The following is a 14,968-nucleotide window of genomic DNA, read 5'->3' as shown; positions in this document are numbered from 1 at the left end:
TAAAAAAAAAAAAAAAAAAAAAAAAAAAGATGTTGATTTAGTAGGTGTAGCTTGAATTATGTCATCTGAGAGATGAATGGATTTATGATATCCTTGTTAAAAATGCAACATACTATACTTTTAGGATATTAATGTGAATTTCACAAAAATGAAAGTGGATTAGAATTGCAACTTCTTATATTGTAGCTATATTAAGAGGTATAATTATGTTTTCAATATACTTTATTAGAAATGGCTTTTGAGATGACTTGTATATTAATATGTCATTAGTTTTTCAATGACTCCCCATATTTGTACCTTATTCTTACCTTGCTGTACTTTTTTTCTATTTATCGATTGATTGATTGTATATGAGTATACTGAAGCTGTCTTTAGACACACCAGAAGAGAGCATCAACTCCCATTACAGATGGTTGTGAGCCACCATGTGGTTGCTGGGAATTGAACTCGATCTCTGTAAGAGCAGTCAGTGCTCTTAACTGCTAAGCCATCTCACCAGCCTCTACCAATGCTGTACTTGAGCCAAATTGTAACAGATATTCTGAGAGGATAAGCCTATAATGGAGCAATCAGAAAAGACACAGATTTTCCAACATACTTTTGCTGTCTTGTTTTTCAGGATTCATTTCTGCTTTGGTTTGGTTTTTTTTTTTATATTCTGAAATGTAATTTTATAGTCATTTCATATTATTTACCAATAACATTTACATATTTAGGAAAACAAACTGGATATAGTTTATGACATGTTAACAACCTTCATTTCTGGATTCTGAATTGAGATAGATTGTAAAACTTGAGAACTTCCTGAAACATAAGGAAGCTCTGGATAACAGCATAGTACTGATACTACTGACACTATAAGTACAGACTTATAGTTCCAAAGACAATCTAGCCACTATGGATTTAGTTTACCTTATAGATATGTATTCTGTAAGGACATCACACAAAGCTTTTCTCTCAAGGTATCCAAAGTGGATTTTATCTGTACGTGATACAAGGTATTAGACAATGGCTGTGAATTCTGAAGAACCGAGTATAAGACCATAGTCATTGCTAGGTGTGAAGTTACACTTACTTTTCAAAAGATTGGATTTTCAACAAGATTGCAGAGTCTAATAGTTACCAAAATTAGCATTGAGCAAGACTCCAGTAATACGAAAATTCAATCAAGCTTGCATTTACTTTGGAAATAGTATGTGCTTGCAATTGTGCTAATTGCTTTAAATCTGTTTGTTTGTTTATTGTTGTTTAATTCTCATTGTGGAAGGTAGGTATTCTTCTCATAGTAGAGCTAAGGTGATCAGGGCTCAGAAACAGAAATTATGGTAAGTATTTGGTGGTGTAGTCAGATCCTTCGTGGTGAGCATCCACAGCCTGTGCTCATAATTCCTATGACATGTACCTCTCTTTACCTTTTCATCCTCCTGAACCCTAATGTTTTTTTTTCTCCTGCAGTTAAAGTAGGAATTGGATTTTACTATGTTATTTTATATATTAATTAGTTCATTAAACTTTGGTATTCTATTAATTCTTTATTTTGTTCTGTGTCATTTTCTATATAGTCAAAAGTATTTTCTAGTTGAAAAGTGAAGTATTAGGGACATGTTGGTATATGCCTTGAACAGTGTTGGAGAGCTTCAAGGTCTGTGGCATCTTAAGGAATGCAGCTTCTACTATAGCTTGGTGTCTAACTTTTAAAAATAATTTTTGTTTGAATTTGGTTTTTCCGTTCTAGGAAAGAAGTTTGAGTTTATCTGACTTATATTTCGTATTCAGCTTACATTTATTTATCCTTTTAAGTTGTCAGTTCCACTTTTTGATTTTTTTCTTTCTTCAAACTCTACCAATGTAAATGATAACATGAGAATGGAATGTGAGGGCCATCTGGCTACAACATTGGTTGTCCCATCGGTCCCAGAGTTGATTTGGTGGATCTGGATTGCTAGGTAGCTGCCCTCTTCCTTCTTCACACTCCATGTGCATCCATCCTGAAGCTGCCAGCGTGCTCTCCCCAGTAGACACGAACTACTGAAGTGACATGAGCAGCCCAAGGGTATGAGTAGCTGTGCTCCCATACTGGGACCTTCAGAAAAGCTCAAGACAATTGAGCAGTCATTTATTATTCAAAGGGAAAAATTCCGAGCAATACGCCCTTACCTTGCTGATTTTTGGGGTCAGTTTATCTTTTCCAGAGTCATTTAGGACTAAAATTCTTTCAGCACAATCCCTTTATTTCGTAAACAGTGTTTATTTTACGAACTGAACACTTGAAGCCACCTGTAAATTATGCCATTGTCAGGTATTTAAATTAAGTAACAGTTGGCATTGTTTCTTTGATATATCTCCTATGTGTCCCCAAACTTCTTTCTATATCCTAAAACATTTGGATTCACTTTTTTATTATTTTATTATTATTTTTATTTGATATTTTATTTATTTACATTTCAGATGTCATCTCCTTTTCCCCATTTCCCTCCCCCCTCAGAAACCCTCTATCCCATTCCCTCTCCTCCATTTTGCTTTTATACCATTTTAATTACATCCAAGTTTTAAGGTCAGTTCTAGGTTGAGGAACTAGCAATACAATAGATGCAAATAGTCAAGGAACAAGCAAGACAATAAACACAAATAGTCAAACAACAAGCAAGGCAATAAACAAAGTTCTGTGATCACTCCCATGATCACTATTTCTAAGGGCTTATCAGGATGACCAAAATATCTGAGCCTACTTCCCTGTCCTATCCCAAGGTCATTTTCATGTCTGAAGCCTACTTTTTTGTTCTAGCCTAAGATTTAGATTCCTTCCTGAAATTACTTCTTTGTTCCAGCCTAATATTTATATTCCTTCCTGAAATTACTTCTTTGTTCTAGCCTAAGATTTAGTTAGATTCCTGCCTGAAATTACTTCTTTGTTCTAGTCTAATGTCAGATTCCTGTCTGAAGCCCACTTCCTTGTTCTTGGCCAATGTCATATTCCTGAAAAGCAGCCCATTTCCTTGTCCTTGGCCCAAGTCAGATTCTTGCCAAGCAGCTCCAAAAGCTCTCTGCCTTTCCCCCTTTTTTATTTCATAAAGAAGACTGAACCTGCCTTAGGTCATTCTGACAAGAATTCCTTCCTTACTCATCATGGAATATGCAGTATCAAAAGCATTGCACTTCTGTCTTAGGTTGGTAAGGCTCTGTGCAGAATCTTACCCATCCTTGGCTTGCCAGCCTGTTAATTTAATAACTCTGTCTGGGGGTCCGTCATTATCATGTTCAAGCCATGTACTTTGGCTGCCAACATGTTAATGTTGTTAAAAAAAAAAACAAGCTTTAACACAATGGATAGGAATAAAAGTATCCCCAGGACAAAAAGGGCTAGCATGATCAAACTATATATGCCATTCTTGAAGCTTGGCCAAAATAGAAATACTGACCTCAGGCCATGGATAATTTTATCAGCAGTATCTTTTTATCAGAGTAGCATTCTTTAAATTCATAAGCCACTATGCAAAGTTAAAACATCCAGAGAGGTGTTAGAATTATACCAAATACACTGCAAGTGTCTTTAAACTTTTTCCTACTTATAATGGCTATCATTGTAAATTTAAGAAGTAACACAAATCCAGTGGTATTTGGCATGACACTTGAGATGGCTCCTTACTCTTAAACTCTGAACCTCCTTTCAATAATTTGAATAGGATAAAGAGCATCAATCCATTGTTCCAAATGCCTATCTAAATACTCTTGTTTATTCAACACATTAGTGACATTTTTTTTGCTAAGTGATTAACAAAAGTATCTGTCTTAACTTCTTGTGTCACAGCAATTGCAGAAGCAGTGGTGCTAGCAATTAAAGCTGTAATTAAATGTAATTAAAGCTGTTATACCAGCAACAATCAAGCCTACTACCCTCTTACTTCTGCTTAAAGCTTGACTCACCTCTTCCAGTACTTGCAAGCTATTTTTTCAGAATACCAAGGTTCTGTGATACTCAGGGCAATAAAGCAAAAGCTAGTTGATAGACCTGTATAACTGACATTCCGGGTTTCAACACACTAACACAATTAGAAAATGTACAATCTATGCAACTTACATTAAATACTGAGGAAGTAACAAAAGTAAATTTAACTTGACAATTAAAAGAGCCTTAACACATGCACTAACGCTTGTTTGAAATCTAGATCCTGTCCCAACTTTATCTCTTGCTAACATAACATCATAGAGAACTGCAGCTAACTTCCAAATATGTCTCTGAAAATGTCCAGAACAGTCTTCCAAATGAAGACTTATTTCCAATATTGGATTGATGTCTAGACCAGTCCATGATTGAATCCAAATAACTGGTCCCATTTAAGAAAAATACAAGAGTCCTTATAACTTCTCTTTTTGATTCTCTGTTCCACAGGGTCTAAAAACTTGAGGCAAGGCAGCTTGTCTCATCTGGGAATAGGAAAGCAAAGGCGGGTCAAGAACATATGTCCAATTTACAGCTTCCCCTTCAACATTGTCAGGGCACTCAGCAAGCTCACAGGTCAGCATCATTCTATGTCCCAGCATCAGCATGTCTCACCCGTCACTCTGGCAGCCACCATGCTCCTTCAGCATCCTCCAGAAAAAAACACAAACATGCCCTTTTCCCTGTATTAAATACCTAAGATCCTGGGCTTGTTAGAGCTCCTGGGAGTCCAGCCTCCTCTGGGTGTTCTGGGATTGGGTGCAGAGCTGGCGCCCTAAATCTGCTCAGGGCACTAGCCCAGACTGGAAGGATGGATTCACTTTTTGTATAATGGGCAACACCTTACTGATTCTCAAATTGAGTTATCAGTTTAGTCTATCAGGGTCTTTTTGTTTTTTGTTTTATTAAGTAAATAAAATTCTATGTGCACTAACATATTTCCTTGGAAAAATCTGGTGATAACTTAATACTTGATACTTCTGTCTTATTCCCAACTTTTTCTCTCTATGTTTTCTTTTCTTTTCTTTTTTTTTTTTTCTTAGACAGGTCTCACTGTATAGACTATATACTCTAGAACTCACAGAGATCTCTTTGCTTCCCAAGTGTTGGAATTACAGGCATGTGCCACCATGTCCAGATCAATATTTTTCTTGAAGTGTTAGAGTCATAGTTGAATTTTATTTTATAGCAGGACATGGTATGAGATTAGACAAAGAAAACCTTGAGACTCCTTTTTGGTTCTTCATTGCTCATACCACTTCAAATCTAGCATTTTTTCAATCTAGTGCTTCAAAGTATAATACAGGCATCAGGTGTACAAAGCAGACAATATTAAATATAGGATTCTTATAGTTATAAATGATGCAACATTAATGAAAGATATCTCTGCTTTGCCTTCTCCAAATTGGAGTGTACTAGGTGGTGGCCTTCCACTCTTTCTCAGCCTTAATTTAAGGGACATATATTTACTATCTGCTCTGATTTTAGATCATAGATGCTGTTTAATCATTGTATAACTTTTTTTTTTCTTTTCAAGACAGGGTTTCTCTGTGTAGCCCTGGCTGTCTTGGAACTCATTCTGTAGACCAGGCTGGCCTCGAACTCGGAAAACCGCCTGCCTCTACCTCCCAAGTGCTGGGATTAAAGTCGTGCGCCACTACCACCCGGCTAACTTTTTAAATGTTGGTTATAATAGAAATGGATATTCAAGGATTTTCTGAAGTACCTTCCTGTAGAAATGCTTAGTTACCCATAACTCACTGTTAGAATGAAAGAAGCAGAATGTCCAAAGACAGACCCTCAGGGAAGAGCTACTTAGAAGACTTGGTCACATCATTCAAGACTTTGGAATGATGCTCAGGGTTGAAAATAGAGAACTAATTTAAAGTTACCATCTGTAGCTAAGTTGTTATTAATGGCTATGCATGTATGATATGTGAGAGTATGCACATACTATAGAATATTTGTGGAGGTCAGAGGGCAACTTTTGGGAGTTGATCCTCTTTTTTCACCTTCATGTGAGATCCAAGGATTGTCCTCAGGTTGTCAGGCCATGACATTAGTCCTAAAGTTCCTTTAAGGTCCCACATTTTATATGGTCTGGAATATAGTGAAAGTAACACAATGTCTTTACATAATGAAAATAAAGAGTACTTCTGCATATATAGTAAAATTTAGTGAAGTTGACATTTTATTTAAGCAGAAGTACTTAAGACTTTTCTAAGTATATGCATTGTTTTCACAAAATACCAGCAGAGTGTGTGAGCTACACATTTGTAATCGATAAGGGGATGTAGGGTGTAGGAGGAATGGTGCAGCTGCCTCTGCATAAACACCAGGGCAGCACAGCTGCAAAGGCATCTCCTTCAGGAGGACCTAATTGAAGACTACCTAAGAGACCAAGGATTGCTGACACAGACAATGCCAGCCAATCGAGAACTGCTGTTTAAAAGACTAGTGGGACATGGGTGGAGAGTATTAAAGGAGCTTGCAGCAGTGTTCAGATGAGCTTGCTGCAGCGTTTCTCACCTGCTCCTGGAGTCTGTGTCATTGATTCCACACCACCTCACTTCCAGCCCGTAAGGGCAGGTAGAGTCAGGCAGCGAGTAGTCCAGGGCACAGACAGCAGTGGGGCATCCAACAAAGGAGAAACAAGAACACTTGAAAGAATGATAATAACTATCCAAGCTTGGTAGCAAACACCTGTCCTCTGTGCCCAGCTCCTGGTAAAGCGTAAGTGATTGATCTTGAATTTTGGGCCGGCTTATACAACCTAGTGAGAACCTGTCTTAAAATAAAACAAAACAAAGGAGTAGTTGAGCTCAGAGTGAAGGCTTGGCAAGTAAGAACACTGGAGGCTCTTGCAGAGGACCTAGGTTTAGTTCCCTGTACCAAGTATTTTACAACAATCTATAACTCCAGTTCCAGGGCATCTGACACCCTTTTTAGCTTTCTACACATTCACAAGTAAAATTACTAATAAATATTTTAAAATGATAGTATCAAAACTTAAAAAGTACATCCCCCATACCCCTGCCCCCCACAAATGAAAACAGTTTGCTTGAACAAATCAATAGGATCAAATGTTATTCTTCCTTCTCCTGTCGTGCTGGAGTCAAACCCTGAACCTGGCACATGCGAGGCAAAAAAAAAAAAAAGTTTTAGAGATACCTTTGTAGTGCGGCAATGAATCACTTGTTCAGAATAGAAGATGAGGAACCAAGCAGATTATGCTACCGTTTTTGATTATAAGGATATGTGACATATAATAGTATATCTAATATAGATTCTACCAGTTTAGAAAGTTTAAATATTTAAAAATACACTATAAATTGCTAAACCTTTAACCTATTGGCTCATTGACCCAATGCTATTATTGTATGAACATAGGCATTACCATAAGTATAATGTGCTGTTTCATTTGTAGGATTTAGAATTATCATGGATGTAATCTGAATGTTGTCTTTCTTGTTGGATGAAGCATTTGTTATTTGATGAGTGTTTAGTTACCTATCAAGGATTTTTCTCCTAAATAAAAATATAAATTTCATGGATTGGTTTGTGGTGATGTGTTTTTAATTAATAGTGGAAAAGAAAAAGGCATTTTTTTTGAGAAAAAAATAGTTAAATTTTAAATACTGCTATAACATCTGTTAGTAAAGTTAAAGACATTATAGTCTCATGCTAATAATCTGTCCTATAATTTGTAAGAAACAAGTACTTTTAGAAACAAGACTGTATCTACCCAAAGTTTTGAGTACTCATGCATTGATTTCCTGAATGTTACAATTCTAAGAGAGCTTACTTGCACTGAAGTGACAATTTTTGAAAATTTAACTTTATGGGGTACATTTTTTCCTTTTCTTTTTTTCCTCCCCTACATGAAAACTCTAGTACAGTACAGTGTTTGTTATTTTATGTGGCAGGATACCCAGAGTTATATTGACGGATATCCGGCAAACAGAATTAGGAAGAAAATACTTAAAGATCCCATCTGTAACTGAGGCCAGTTTGAGTGGTACAGCCAACCTGAAATCAGAGCAACTTTCTTCATCATCCGATGGCAGCTTAGAGTCTTGTCAGAATGTAAATCATCACAAGAGCTTTTTATCTGAAAGGTATGTCTAGTGATAACGTTACTAAAAAATATATATTTATTCTCATGAACCTGATCTTTCTTCCAGATATGTAATTGTGTTATTGTAAATATAAAGCAAATGTGCTTTAATGGCTAGTGTGACTTTTACCCATAGGATGTCTTTTGGAAGCAGCAGTTTATGGCTTGTAATCAGAATCAAAAGTCTATTTTATTTTGGAAAAATTGATGCAAGCATGTTGGGCAGTGGACTGTGCCTGGAAACTTGGTAGGGTTGAGCAGTTTCGCAGCCCCAGAACCTCTGAGAAGAAACCTCTGAGAGGATGGTAGAAGCTTCACCTGCTTCCCACCAGGTCCCTGTCACGTGACCACACTCCCTACATTGGAATGGGACCTATGGTCACCTAGATCAGAACAGAGTCCTCCATGCTAATGAGGTACCTACAGGCCCTGAGGGTTTAGCCAATAAGCTTTTCCTTCCCGGACATTCATTTCTTCCTGCAGAAGGTATTTAATCTCTGGGCCACCCTGTGAGGTGGTATACACTCATTTTCTCTGATGAACAGTCAATAAACAGTTTGGAACCAAGGACTGTCTCTTTCATCAAGAACCGCTTGGAGGAGCATGGAGGAAGCCTTTGTCTACAGAGCTGCACCGTCTAAAGTCTCCTACAGAAGGCCCTTCCGAGCTCCTGGACTTGTCACTGCTGAGCTAAGTTGGAGTTCTCCGTTGCCCCCAGCCCCGGGCTTGTCGTTAGCCCGCAGGCCCCCTTCACTCCGAACTCCTTGAGACCCAGTGGTATCTGGATGTCCAGGAGTTTGGGAGCCCTCAGCCCCAAGCGCCTCTTTGCAGGCCCATGGACCCCCCAAGCCTCTGTTCCAACTCTGTGTGGTTTCCAGTGGCAACTGGATGTGGAGGAGTCAGGGAACCCCATCGTTGGCCTCACACATCTTAGGCTGTGTTTTCCCACCCCCTGTGCGGTGTATTGGCGCTTTCCTCAAGTTCATCATCCGACAACGGGCATAGGGTAAATGGAAGCAATATAGCATCACTGCATTTTGTCTGTCCAGTGGTGGTCACACCCCTCAGTGGCGAAATGCAGAACCACATCTGGCACAACCTACGCAGACCCACATTGGAACTCCAGATTAAACAAAGGCCACGAGCAACCCCTGGTACTAGTTCCAAAGACCCAGGCCTTCCCACTCTAAAGACAGACGCTCGGTCTTCTTCCCACTTTTGTTTTCGGTGCTAAATCCAGACAGTCCAATGGACCATTAACAAAAACTCCAATCGCCGTCCCTCTCGTGCTCCTGCTCCCTCCTCCCTCTGACCCTGGTGATGTAGTCCCACCAAGATTCTATGCTTCTTCCCCCCTCCCCCCCTACTTTTAGGGTGTACAAAAAACCCCTCCTCCACCTGCCTTCCAGCAATACCAGCTAAAGAAACACACGGCTAGAAGGACCTGCCTGCTAGAGCAGACAGCCACAGCTGCCCTACCCCTCCACCTAGGCAAGAAGAGCCTGCCAGGCAAGGACCACAGATAAGATCTTGCTGCTGAGAATTTGAAAAAAACAAAACCCAAACCAACCAAACAAAAAGACCACACCTAAAACCTTTAACCCAAAATTTTCATGCTCCTTTGTTTAAATGCTTGTTCTTTCCCTAGCAGGAACACCTAAAACAATGTACATGCTTTTTAACCCAAAATTTTCATGCTTTTTAATTTAAATGTTTATTTTTCTCCATAACAGGAACACCTGAAACAATGTTTGTGCCTTCTAAACTAAACTAAAATTGTCCTAAAATTTCTTTTAAACTTTAAAAATCATATTTAATATACTCTCATAGGTCAAACCAACTACATTAATAACCATTATTTAATCCTTAATTAACAACCAATTTCCTTTTACAGACAAGCTGTTACAGCCTATCCCAGATACATAGTTAACATGATATTTTTTTCCTCAGCCATATAAATCAGATGAATTTTCAATTCTTTCCTCTGATTTCCTTAATACAACACAGGTAACTCACCACTTAAAGGATGCCTTCCAGGACTAAATTCCTCAAACACCCTTGCTTTTTTTCTAGGACCAAAACAATAGACTATGATTTTCTCCCAACCAAACTGTACATATACATTACCCACCCTGTGCAGATATCTCTCTGCTGGGGTTCTGCTTCCCTGTTGTGATTATTCTACAGGCTTATCTCTACAAAAGGGGAAAAGACAGCGATGCTGCCACAGGCCAGACAGAGACTGACCAACCTTCTTCTCAGACCTGCCTGGGGCAATAAAGCTGCCTTTGTCCAGACATGTCACTATAGTCAGCTGACTAAAGACTTCTGAGAGAAGCAGACACGGACAGCCTTGGCACCTTCCGACAGATACACTCTTGTGCTAAACCGAATGGCTATAGAACTTGGGGAAATTTATATGATAGTAAGGAAAACATTATGTTTATGTAGATAAATCAAATGTTTTTAAAAACTGTTGTTAATACCCTTATAGACTTTATACAAACTCACTCTCAATTTCAATCCGCTGAACATTAGTTGGTTCAGTAATCCCTTGTCTTGCTAGCTCTCACCCCTCATTACCCCTCTGGCTTGTGTTGTGCTTTATTTTGATGCTTTCACCCACCCCACCCAGAATTTTCACTGCAAATAACGTAAGAAACAGTCACTCCAATGACACCTCTGCTTTATAAAAAGAAAAGGAAGAGTTGTGGGGCAGTGGACTGTGCGAGGAAATTTTGTAAGGTTGAGGGGTTTGCAAGCCCCAGAGCCTCTGAAAGGACGATAGCTTCACCTGCTTCCTACCAGGTCACTGTCACGTGACCACACTCCCTACTTAGGAATGGGACCTATGGTCACCTAGATCAGAACAGCGTCCTCCATGCTAATGAGGTACCTATAGGTCCTGAGGGTTTAGCCAATAAGCTTTTCCTTCCCGGACATTCATTTCTTCCTGCAGAAGGTATTTAATCTCTGAGCCACCCTGATGAGATGGTATGCACTCATTTTCCACAATGAACAGTCAATAAACAGTTTGGAACCAAGGACTGTCTCTTTCATCAAGAACCACCATGGGGACCATGGAGGAAGCCTTTGTCAACAGAGCTGCACCATCTAAGTCTTCTGTAGAAGTCTTCTCCACTCTCTGAATCACCACTAAGCTAAGAACAATTGAGCTAAGCTGAAGTTCCCCATTCCCCAACCGCTACTCCCATATCCTCCTCCTACCCCGCTTGTTGTCCTCAGCCCTCAGGCCTCCTCTATTCCCAACTCCCCACAACCCAGCTGCATCTGGATGTCTAGGAGTTTAGGAGCCCCCAGCCCTGGGCTCTTCATTGTACGTCCTTGGACCCCCAGTCCTCTGTTCCTGACTCCTCTGCATGAATTCCAGTGACTACTGGATGCCCAGGAGTCAGGGAACCCCAGCTTTGGCCTCCGATGTCTTAGGCTGCATTTTCCCACCCCCTGAGTGGTGTATGGGCACTTCCCTCGAGCCCATCACCCAATACAGGCATAGGGTAAATGCAGTCTAGCGTCTCTGTATTTCACCTACCCAAGTGGTGTTCCCACACCCCGGCAATGGGGTGAAATTCAGGGACTACACAAACATTGAATGAGACTAGTTACTGTTTTAGTATTCATAACTATTTATCTGGTATCATTGAAATCATCCCATTCCTCCCTTTTCTCTTCTTGCCTATTCTTTCACTCATCTGCCTGTTCATTTCTTTGTCAATCCATCTATCCATCATCCATCTACCCACCCACCATCCATCCATCATCTCTCCACCCACCCGCCATCCATCCATCATCCATCCATCCACCCGCCTGCCATCCATCCACCCATTCACCATCCATCTATCCATCCATCCATCCATCCATCCATCCATCATCCATCAATCATCCATCCACCTACCCACTATCTATTCATCATCCATCCACTCACCATCCATCCATCATCCATCCACCCACCCGCCACCCATCCACCCACCCACCATCCGTCCATCATCCATCCACCCACTCACCATCCATCCATCATCCGTCTACCCACTCATCATCTATCCATCATCCATCCATCCATCCATCCATCCATCCATCCATCCTCCATCCACCTACCCACTATCTATTCATCATCCACTCACCATCCATCCATCATCCATCCACCTACCCACCATCCATTCATCTATCCATCCATCCATCCATCCATCCATCCATCCATCCATTTTTTTCTGATAATATGCTTCTAGTTTTAATTTGAAAACAAACAAATGAACAAACAAACAAAAAAGCTTGAAATATATACATACATTTAGGAGAAAATAAAGAAAAAAGGGAGAGATTGCCAATATTCATCAGCAAGTGTTATCAATGACGGGTTCTGTAATTAAGATTTCTCTAATGAAACCTCAAGTTTCAAAGTTTATTGTAATATTGTTTTGTACACATACCCATTTGAACAATACTAACATTAAATAACTAAAACAAGAAGACCTAGAAAACTCTTTGTATAGGTTCCTGGCTGGAACAGCTCACGTCTAACTCAGGCACACAAACAGACTCAGATACCCTCTCTGTCCTGTACCACGTTTGTATCACGATTCATACGCTTAGCAAATGAAGCACTAAAATAAGGTCAATGCTTCGTGTACCAAAACCATGTTCACAAAACGACTAAAGAACTTTCTTCCAGAGATGAGAACATTAGTAATGACTGTGTCAGGGGTCATATATTTTATTACTCTTGCATGTATTTTGGACAAAAATACTGAACAGCTCCTTATGCTCTTCCACACATCATATTCACTGAGTTTATGGCCACAGTTTTAGTGCAACAAAATATCTTTGAAAAGCCACTCTACAGTAATTATGGCAAGGCTCATTTAAATGCAGAGGTTAAAGATCCTATCTATATAGAAACTTAGAAAATAATGTTTGAAGATGAAAAGATACTCCACCAGGATGAATGATTTTAGTATACTAAAAATATATAAGCATTTCTTGAATGACTTTTACTGTCAATTTTGTTGGAGTATTCTTAGTGGAGATAAGTTTTGAGAGGTATACGTTACACAATCATTATACTTGAGATTATAGTCTTAGGTAAATATTTAATACACAATGCCAAGGTAGTTTCATTTCTTTTCTGTTTTTAATTTTTGTACCAAAAACTTCATACATTTAATGTTGACATCTTTCTTACCTGTGTGCCTCAGACCAATAAAGTACTCTGCATTAGAATTTAAATCTTGAGACAGTAGTATAGCAGTGAAAAAAACTGTAAAGCAGCTCAGATACATTGAACCCAGGTTTTACATTTTCATTTGTCAGATCAGAATATAAAAAGTAAGCTTGAAATCAACTTGAAAAAGCTTATTCTTCCTCAAGAAAAAGTATGAACAATCTGGAAATGATCAGCTAGTATGAATGAAACATTGTACATAGTGAAGTCACATTGGTGGCTGTTAGACATACCACTCCCTCCTGGAAATTACGGAACCATTTACGTGGGAAACTAAATCATCTTCGTTTTCATTATAGCGTTCACTCACGAACTTCATTCCCATTTTTAGATCTTTGTAATAATCCATTGGTCTTTCAAACCTAGTGAGGTTCTCTACATTATTCCACTGAGTTTTCTCAGGCTCTTCTAAGTAGTCTTTATGTATCAGGTTGTTCACTGGGTTTTTGTTTTTCTTTTTTACACTGTCTGGGTAAGAATCAAGCTCATCCCGTTGAAGAACATCGATTTGCGATTCTTTTTGCATGTCTGATGGTGGAATGTAGTTTTTGGCAAAGTAGTCTCCACGAAACGTCCGTCGTCGCCTATAGCAGAATATTCCAGCCAAAATGCTCACAAGTACTATGAAGAGAGCCCCACCCACTACACTAGCAATGATGGTGCCAATTGTGTCATCCTTAAGTGTTGCCAAAGTTGACAATGGAAAGGGCAATTTTTTATGTTCTGTTGCTAGATCCTTGACGTCAGCAGTTGAGGAATGCCACTGAACTGTAGGCTGAAGGGTGGTGGTAGTAGGAGGATCTGAAATATAGGTGACCTTTTGATCACTTCTTTGACCAAGGGAAATTGTCACTTTACAGACATAAATGCCAGAATAATTGACAGTCAGTGGATGGACAAAATGAAGAGTATTGCCTGATGCCAATAAGCCATCGGGCCACTGTCCATCCAACCTGCTCCACATGGACTTGAAGGGTCCATCCATCCATTTTTTCCCACTGTGTTTATACTAGGAAAACTTAACCTGGCATTTAGTGCGTTAGTAAATATTTTTTGAACAAATGGCTAGATATACTACTGACAAGAATGGTCTGTAAACAAATGCAGCTTGCTGTACTACTTAAAATAGATCTTAAATCATTTGGTTTTAGCACTAAGTGGAGGGTCTAGAACTAAGAAATAATTTGTGAAAAAAGCTAGAAGGTGCTCAATTAATAAATTCTACTTAATCTTATTGAGGGAATTTTTGCTCTGTAGCTCAGCTGTGTAGTCTTAGACTTGCGCTCCTTTGCCTTCTTGCAAGTGCTGTGCTTCCTTTGTGTGTATACCAAGTTTGACTTCCAGATTTTAAAAACCCTTTTATTGATTCTTTGTGAATTCCACATCAAGAACCCCAGGCCTGCTCATCTTTAACCCTGTTCTTGCATACTCACCCTCTGCACTTGCAACCTCCCCCAAAAAGAAGAGAAAAAAGAAAACAACAACAACGTCCACCCTCAAAAAATATTGTCATGGGAGCTGTAGTGTGTCACAGTACACACTTTTGTCCACACATCTTTCATCGAAAATGTTCATTGCCATGAGTCATTGGTCTGGTTTGAGGCCTCTGGCTAATGCTACACTATCAGTACAGGATCCTCACCAGGACTCCTCTTGGATATCCTGTTGTTGC

At 39.3% G+C, this 14,968-nt stretch overlaps 1 protein-coding gene across 2 annotated transcripts in view; it reads left to right on the top strand.

The window, feature by feature from the left end:
- The window catches only part of Senp7 (SUMO specific peptidase 7), a 114,924-nt gene that overhangs the window by 42,810 nt on the left and 57,146 nt on the right, over positions 1-14,968 (top strand). For both annotated transcript variants that reach the window (XM_028760222.1, XM_028760221.1), the window contains one exon: positions 7,867-8,058. In XM_028760222.1, coding sequence (XP_028616055.1) covers positions 7,867-8,058 — 192 coding nt within the window. The remainder of the gene's footprint in view (positions 1-7,866; positions 8,059-14,968) is intronic.

This window comes from Grammomys surdaster, unplaced genomic scaffold (assembly GCF_004785775.1).
Source record: "Grammomys surdaster isolate TR1022 unplaced genomic scaffold, NIH_TR_1.0 126398, whole genome shotgun sequence".
NCBI classification, from domain to species: Eukaryota; Metazoa; Chordata; class Mammalia; order Rodentia; family Muridae; genus Grammomys; species Grammomys surdaster.
The sequence above is the reverse complement of the archived record's forward strand: the minus strand, read 5'-3'. Positions and strand labels throughout refer to the sequence as shown.